Source organism: Panthera leo, chromosome D3, assembly GCF_018350215.1.
Source record: "Panthera leo isolate Ple1 chromosome D3, P.leo_Ple1_pat1.1, whole genome shotgun sequence".
In the NCBI taxonomy this organism is placed as follows: Eukaryota; Metazoa; Chordata; class Mammalia; order Carnivora; family Felidae; genus Panthera; species Panthera leo.
The window spans coordinates 49,399,451-49,408,397 of NC_056690.1; the positions used below are offsets into that span (position 1 = coordinate 49,399,451).

Sequence of the window (8,947 nt, forward strand, 5' to 3'; positions counted from 1 at the left end):
AGAAAAGTCTCTGTATTTCTGTGTTTGCGATGTTTGGGGTCTTCTAAAGCACATGACCCCTCTTGGTCTGGTCTAAGGGTTCTGCTGTGTCTGAACCCAACCAGGGATCCAGTGCTTCTTGGGCTGGCGTAGGAGTGCAGCCTCAGGGTTTGTGCTAACAAAGTTCCAAGGGTGAGTATGATGCACAGGCAGGGGTTGTAATCACCACTAAACGTGGGGAAAGTCTTTCTGTTTGATTTTTGTTTTGCAGCAGAGGAGGGATGCGGATGGTTGGGAGTTTAGGAAGCAAAGAGGAGCAGAATGGAGGACGAATGGAAAATGTGGACAGGAGCAGGAGAGCCTCGCCGAACAAGCGCCTCCATGAGGGTCTGGCCGAAGCAGGGGCTGTGGGCTGGGCACTGGAGGAGCTGGATGGAGGGGCGATGGGAGATCACATCGGAAGTGCTCAGTGGTCACAGGGAGAGATGGGGTTGAGGATCAGTCTGAGGTCCCCAGCTTTTTGTGGCTGACCCGTGTCCCCCCAGACAGGTACGTGGACGTCCTGACTCCTGGTGCCTGTCAGTGTGACCTTATTTAAAAAGAGGGCATTTGTAGATGTTATCAAGTTAAGATGAGGTCATTAGGGTGGGCCTCAACCCCATACAGCTGGTGTCCTTAGAAGAAAAGAAGAGACACGCAGGAAGGAAGCCACATGACAGAGGGGCAGAGAGTGATGGAGCTACTAGCCGAGCATCGCCAAGGACCACTGGCTGCCACCAGCAGCCGGAAGGAGGCAAGGAGGGATCCTCTCCTATAGGTTTCTCGTGGAATGTGGCCCTGCTGATCACTGGCTTTTGGACTCCTAGCCTCCAGAACTGTGAGACAATACATTTCCGTTGTTTGAAAGCACCCAGTGTGTGGTAGTTTGTTACAACAGCCCTGGGAGCTAACGCACAGCTTTGACGGCACACCTATGGGTGGTGGCTCTCTCTGAACCAGGCATTCAGCGAAGGTGAGCCTTTGTCCCAGCCAGCACCCGAGTGTGCATGTTCTTTCCAACATGCACGTCCTCTCCACAAGAAACGGAGCCCCTCTTTGTCACCTAGCTGTGTATTAATTCCCAATGGGTTTCAATGATCTCCTATACAAAAAGGCATACACACAAGGTATTAATTTACTGCGGTTTTCAACTGCCCACCATATAAGAAGGCCGTTTCCAATTCAGTTAAAAGGTTTCACGTACAGTATTCCCATTCGGTACCGGCCATATTCTGATCTGGCTTTTGAAGGTATTTGAGGTAGCATTTTAAAGCATTATCTTTAATCTCCCATAGTAAGAAATATTCAGAAAACCTACAGGAGATTTTCATCTCTAGAAGGAGCATTTTTCAGAGAGGAAATTGTTGCAGCACTGAACTGCCAAAAAGACAGCTGAAAAAATGGGTCATGCTTTCATCCCATTCTGGGACAGGAGCTGCCAAACGGATCACTGCTCATTTTTGTCCTCTTCTCGTAAACAAGCTGCGTTAACAAGTTACTTTAAAAAAGCATACTAATTTCCCCAGTGAATTACACAGGAAAGAATCCAGCGTTCCCTCCAGAGAACTCAAATAGTTGTTTGTTCTCAGAGCTCAGGTGTGGTAAAATAGCTGTGGGCTAAAAACGCACGCTGGCGATTGGCCAGTAGGCTGGAGCTCTCCATCCACTCCAGCCCTGATTTCTCACATTGGTGTGCAACTCAGAGCTTGCTTAATGGGGGAAAAAAAAAGGACTTGATTTTCAATTTCAATTTAATTACACAATCTATAGTGCCCACTGGGAAGGATTTAGGGGCAAAGATTAATGCTCAACAGTGCTCCATTTCACATTCTTTTCTGATGAAGAACACTGTATTGATTGTCCAAAATGAGTTTTCAAACTTGTTTTTTAAAAGCCAGATTCTGGGAGTAGCGGAGGGATTAAAGAAGGGGTGTGACTTCATTTCTTGGTTCTTTGCCAAAATTAGATAAATTAGAGGTGTGAGATGTCTCTTTGAGTTGTTTTGCCAGTGCGTTCTTGAGAGTGGAAAGCTCTTCTGTACTTGGGAGAAGAAAGAATAGAAATTCTATGGTAAAATTAGAAATACCAGCTGGCAGACACTGATTGAACAATACAACTATCTGTTTTAAGAATGACTGTATAACGAATATACTTAAGACTCTTCCTTATTATGGTCAGTCCAAAGAATTTCACTCTTACTGGGCCTGGAAATCATTGTGATTTCATCTGGCAACTAATCAGTGTTTCAGATTACAAGTAAATATTTGGTGTTCTATTTTGGTGTCTACATATTCTATCAGTTTAGCCACATGTAAAATGAAGGAAAATGTAGGAAATGTAAATCTGCCCATAAAAGGGGGCCTTAATATATTTCTTGATCAATTGCTCTAACTTGTTAACTTAATAAAATAAACAGGTCTCTTTATAAGAAAAAGTATTCCCTGTGTGACTTAAATAAATAAAAATGGTAGCAATAAACCTTACCAGTTAACTGCTGTCAGCCTTACCAAACCACTTGAGCACATACAAATAATTGAAAATACAATGATAAAGAAATGAAGCTCGAAAAGCAAATAAACTATTTGAAATAGCTAACTGGTCTTGCCATTGCACAATGACAGCATTTTCAAGTATTAAGATGGCTGTTACTGTGAATCAACATTTCCAATTACATGAAAAGCAAAATGGTACCTGCTCAGCATTAAATGTTGCCGGTTGAACTTGCACAATAGTACATTAGCCAAATGAGTTCACTATTTTTAGAGCTTGATGAGCTACTGGGCATCTGGCACAGATTAGGTAAAGCTAGAACTTAATTTGGGTGGAATGACAATGGGGACTAGAATTGGTACTTATTTGGGAGGGCACTAGAAGCCTTTGGAAAATGTACCCTTGACTGGTATAAAAGTAGACTTACCACTCTTCTCCTTGGCAAGGGTGAGTCATAATTTATGCCAGAGGAGAACTACGAAAACCAAACAAAACAAAAGACATGGAGATTTGGGTTTGTGAGTGGAGCCTGAGCAAACTGCTGTCTGCTTTCCTGGAGTCTGGTGGAACAGGAAGCCTTCAGAGATTGACAGCCCTCTTGGCCTATTTAAAGAGGAGGCGGGGTGGGGCAAGATAGGGTTTGGGAAGGCCTCCCTTGGTTTCAGGGGTGGCTTTATTCAACTCCCTAAAACAGTTAGAGGAGTGATTTCATTTACTCGTAAATGAAAAGTAACAAGATTGGATAAGAAAACAGGGACGTACCCAGGAAGACATTGGCTCATTGAGCTTAGAAATCAAAGACCATAATGGAAAGCAACTTGTATGTTTCTACTGCTAGGGGTTCTGTTCTGAACTGTTTGGGAGGGAGTGACTTTCAGCGGGGCAAATTAAAACTTGGGAAAATCACACAGGAGAGTCACTTCAGCTAAGGGAAAAGTAGATAAAAGTATCTATTTGCAGCCATGATATTATCAGTGCAGAGGTCATGTTATGTTCAGAGGGAAGCTTACGAATCAGAATTCGCAGAGTCTCATTTCTCTACTGTTTCCTCTGGTGGATGTGCAGAGGGAAGGAATGAGATGGGGGACAAAGAAAGTACATGGTCATCCATGTATGACCAATTTGTTTGTTTTCAGAACCAAGAGCGTGTGTATTGCTCATATCCAATAATTAGCAAAGCCTTTTTCCCCCATATTTACAAATGCTTGATTATTAACATCCAAAACATAATTCTCCATTATAATTTATGAGAAGTGAGGAAATACCTGGTTGGTGATATGTCCCCGGATTTGTTCTCTAGTCACTGAAAGAGAAAGCAAAAATAAATGTCCCATTAAAGTGTGAAAAGGAATTAGATGCAGTACTGATCCTGCTCTATTCTCCCTCAAAATTCCAAAGCAGTCACGGGCTCTCTGAGCAAACATTTGTATTACAATATGGACTTTTACAATCACTCCCATAATTGGAAAGAAAGAAAAAAAAAAAAAAGCCAAATCCTACATAAACCACATGAGGCAAAGGTAATAGAAAACAGAGTGGAAATCCGGTAAGGGTGATACCAGAAGAATGTATTAAACTTTGGCGGAGAAGTGAAGAGATGAAAAGGACCGAATAAAAATTTGAACAACAGCCAGTCCAAGGTTTTCAAACAATGACAACTTGTTCAAGTATAATACTAACACTGAGCTCATGGAACCTTGAAGACTAGACAAGGACATCTAATGTGGCAGGTGGCAGAGGTGCTACTTTTAAAAACTTTTCCCTCACCTGTGAATATAATAAAGACATTATTATACTTTGTTGTTACAGTACTGCAGAGAATAAAGTGAAAACCCACAGTTTATAAAAGTATCTTGGTCAGGACAAGAAAACAAAACACAGAGTAATGTATGAAAGGCAACAGGGAGTGTAAAGAATAAAGACGTTAAAATAATAAACCTCCAGGGTGCTTGGCTGGCTCAGTCAGGTAAGTGTCTGACTTTGGCTCAGGTCATAATCTTAGGGTTCGTGGGTTCAAGCCCTGCATTACGCTCGCTGCTGTCAGTGCAGAGCCTGCTTTGGATCCTCTATCCCCCTCTCTCTGCCCCTCCCCAGCTCATGCTCTCTCTCTCAAAATAAAGAAATAAACTTAAAAAAAATTAAAATAAACAAAATAATAAACCTCCATGCTGAAAACAGCCTGAACATGATCAGTGTTGTATATGTCTTAAATAAAAGGGAAGAAAAATCCTTAGTAATAATAAATAACAAACAACCATCAAGAAAGAGAGAAGAGGGGCACCTGGGTGGCTCAGTCAGTTAAGCATCTGACTTTGGCTTAGGTCATGATCTCGCGATTCATGAGTTCGAGTCCCGCGTGGGGCTCTGTGCTGACAGCTCAGAGCCTGGAGCCTGCTTCAGCTTCTGTGTCTCCCTCTCTCTCTGCCCCTCCCCCACTCACACTCTGTCTCTTTCTGTCTCTCAAAAATGAATAAATGTGAAGAAAACTTAAAAAAAAAATAAAGAGAAGAAATTTTATGGCACTATGGTATTCTGGGCTTGTGAACATCTTGGTAGGATACATACTTTATTAAACAGATTCTTTTAAAATTTTAATTAAGATAATTGTTCAGTCACTTGCATTTGCAGGAAATAAGGCAGACAGATCCTGTGTCCCTTTACCCAGTTTCCCCCAGTGGTGACATCTGGAAGAGCGATAGATAGCACAGTATCACAACCAAGATGCTGGCATTGAGGCAGTCAGGATAGAGCATTTCATTTTTTTTTTTTAACGCTTATTTATTTTTGAGACAGAGAGAGACAGAGCATGAACAGGGGAGGGGCAGAGAGAGAGGGAGACACAGAATGTGAAACAGGCTCCAGGCTCTGAGCTGTCTGCACAGAGCCCGACGCGGGGCTCGAATTCACGGACCGTGAGATCATGACCTGAGCCGAAGTCGGACGCTTAACCAACCGAGCCACCCAGGCGCCCCAGGATAGAGCATTTCAGACACCACAGAGATATTTCAAGGTGTCCTTTTATAGCCACACCTACTTCCTCCCACCTCCTCCCTCTTAGCCCCAGGCACTCACTAATCTGTTCTTCATTTCTATCGTTTTGCCATTTCAAGAATATGGCAAATATCAGCCTTATAACCTTTCAGATAGGTTTTTCTCTCTCAGCAGGGTTCTCCAGAGATCCACGTTGCTGTGTGTATTCCTGTACATTCATTCCTTTTCACTGAGGAGTAGTATTCCATAGTATGGATGTACAAACATATGTTATGGATGTATGCATTTATTTATTTAAAATTTATTTTTTTTTTAATTCAAATTAGTTAACATACAGTGTAATCTTGGTTTCGGGAGTAAAACCCAGTGATTCATCACTTACATATAACACGCTGTGCTCATCCCAACAAGTGCCCTCCTTAATGCCCATCACCCACTTAGCCCATCCCCCTACTCATCTCCCCTCCTACAACCCCCAGTTTGCTCTCTGTATTTAAGAGTCTCTTATGGTTTGCCTCCCTCTCTGTTTTTATCTTTTTTTCCCTTCCCTACCCCTATGTTCACCTGTTGTGTTTCTTAAATTCCACATTATGAGTGAAATCATGAGAACTGTCTTTCTCTGCCTGACTTGTTTCACTTAGCGTAATACACTCTAGCTCTATCCATGTTGTTGCTCATGGTAAGATTTCATTCTTTTTGATGGCCAAGTAAGATTCCAGTGTGTGTGTGTGTGTGTGTGTGTGTGTGTGTGTGTACCACATCTTCTTTATCCGTTCACCAGTGGAGGAACATCAAAGTGTGTTTAACCATTCACGCATTGAAGGATATCTGGGTAGTTTCTAGCCATTATGAATAAAACTTCTATTAACATTTGTGTACAGGTTTTTTGGTTAGTGCAAGTCCTTACTCCTCTGGGGTAAATGCCCAGGAGTGCAGTTGCTGGATTTTATGGTAGCTGCATGTTTAGTTGTTTAAGAAAACATGCCAGACCTTTTTTTTTAAAGACATGTAATGAATAATCGATATTTGCCCATCAATTAATCAACCAAAAATAAGTATATTTGAAAAGTTTACTAAGTGCTCTGTATCTGGCAAGGTGGTACATGAGATACAGTATAAGTATAAGGAGCATCCAAAATGGAATGACGGTGTTAAGAGTGGACTATTTAATCATGTCACTGTCACAAAATGCCAGGGGCCAATCTTGGAGTCCTTAGATAATAAGAACCAATTTCCTTCATTTTTTAATGGCATTGCCCAATAAGATATTGCTGATATGTGTTAATAGATTCTTTGTTGGATTATATGCTGAATGTTTAGAGAAGAGGCAACATGGTTTGTGAGAAAAGCTTGGCCTTTTGAATCAGATCATCAGTATTGCCAAGAAGAGGGAGGAGAACATCCATGCAGAAGGAACAGCATGTGCAAAGCCATGTGACAAGGGGGAGTCTAGGGGGTCCAAGGCCTGGAAAGGAAGCCAATAAGGCCAGAGTAGAGAAATAAGGGCCGGGGTGTGTGATGTCAGATGACGCTGGGCAGCTAGTGATGTAGATGCCTTGAGGAGATTTATGATCATTACAAGAGCAGTGGGAAGTCAGCCATTAAGGAAATTTGGGCCAGGTAGGGACATTGGAATCGCGGGGTCAAATCTGCATTTTTCAAAGACCACTCAACTCTTGTTGCTGACTGCAGAATAGGCTGGCGGGGAGCCTGGGGATGGCAGCCGCACTACAAAATCTTAGTTTTGTTTCCTTAGGAACGAAGGGAAATCTGAAGGAATTTCAGAGAAGAATGAGAGCTCAAACAATCAGATCATCTTTGTGTAATAATATAGCAGCCCACTGGACTCCAGCAAATGGAGAGACAACAACCTCCTATCTAATTAGAGCCCTCCCATTTGCTAGATGTTTGATTTGGGGCCCATTAACTGATGCCCTGCTTGTTTGGCCATCTGTAACAAAGAGTTCATAATACCTACCCCTTTCCAGATTTGTGAGGACTAAAATAAATTTTGCAGGCAAAGGATAAGTGAAGGGCATTCGAAGGGCATTCCCAGGACCGTGACAGGAAGAACAGTCTCAGAGGCAAGAAGAGGGTGTATCTGGATGACTCTCGAGGTGTTCTGAGTAGCTAATGGAGTGAAAGCATATAGCACAGCAGGTGGGAAGTATAGAGTGTGGGAGGAAGGTAAGAAAACAGCCACGGGATGTTGTTGGCACGACGTGAGGCTGAGAAGGGGTGTTCAGGCCGTGGGATGCCAGCAGCCGCTTTTCAGCAGGGGGTGATGAGACCAAAGCTGTGCTTGAGAAAGATGGTTTTGGTGGTGGTGTGGAGGATGGGGTGACGGTGAGGGGCAGACAGGTGGCAGAGAGAGCAACAGGCATGCCCAGAGTGCAGGCAGGAGTGACGAGGGTCTCAGCCCGGGAGGGAGAACAGAGATGGAGGGATGCCTGGAGCTGGTGGCCTTTCTGAGGTGGATTCTGGAGAATGGATGTGGGAAGTATGGGAGCAGGGAGCAAGAGCATCCCTAGGTTTTCAGCTAGGGGAGCTGGTGGATAATGGTATTACCAAACATACAGTGGGAAAAGGAACAGAATGTAAAGAGAAGTTATAAGAGGAGCCCTCTGGGCTTGTCCCCATGATTAAAGTGAAGATATCTGTATGTTATGAAAACTGACATGGCAATTATGGTAAACAGAATAACGCCCCCCCCCCCAAATGTCCACATCCTAATCTCTGAAACCTGTGAATATGGTACCTCCCATGGCAAAGGGTCTTTGCAGATATGATTAAGTTAAGGGTCTTGAGATGGGAAGATTATCTGGGATTATTGGGATGCACCCAATATAATCACAAGGGTCGTTCTAAGAGAGAGGACGGAGAATCAAAGGGAGAGGGAAGGGGAGGCAGGGGCTGGAGTGGTGCAGTGAGGAAACGGGCCACGAGCCAGGAATGTGGGCAGCCTCCAGACTGGGCAAAGGGAAGGAAGTGGATTCTCCCCTCGAGCCGCCTGAAGGTATGCAGTCTTGCCGTACTTTTATTCTGGTCTAGTGAGACCATTTTGGAGCGTCTGACTTCCAGAAGTTTAAGAGTAATACATCTGTGAAAGCCCCAGCTACAGCTACATGTAGGAACCCAAGACACAAACCTGGGCTGTGTCGTGGGATGACAAGACAGGCTGGGCACAAGTCTCCTTGGCAAAGGGTCAGACTGAGTCCAGGATTTGTGTCCTCTGTCCGAATGAGGAAGAGGCAGGGGACTGTTGGTGGGAGAAGTGGCTAGGCCGTGTCCAGTTCAGACAACAAGGCAGGTGCTATGCTGGGAGATTGAGGGGTAAGGCAAGGGCTGATTCAGATGATAACAGGGCAGGCTTCTAGTTACTGAGGTCATGTAGTCGGCTGAGGATCACAGGGGCTCAGAAGCCAGATATTTCTGTGAGTTACAGTTA

General features: G+C 43.7%; 1 protein-coding gene across 1 annotated transcript in view; it reads right to left on the reverse strand.

Moving 5' to 3' along the window:
- CHST9 (carbohydrate sulfotransferase 9) overlaps positions 1-7,883 on the reverse strand; it is a 33,142-nt gene extending 25,259 nt beyond the window's left edge. The window contains exons 1-2 of the mRNA XM_042909682.1: positions 7,703-7,883; positions 3,774-3,811 (exon numbers count right to left, since the gene is read on the reverse strand). Of these exons, the coding sequence (XP_042765616.1) occupies positions 3,774-3,811; positions 7,703-7,883 (219 nt within the window). The remainder of the gene's footprint in view (positions 1-3,773; positions 3,812-7,702) is intronic.
- Positions 7,884-8,947: the final 1,064 nt, after the last annotated feature.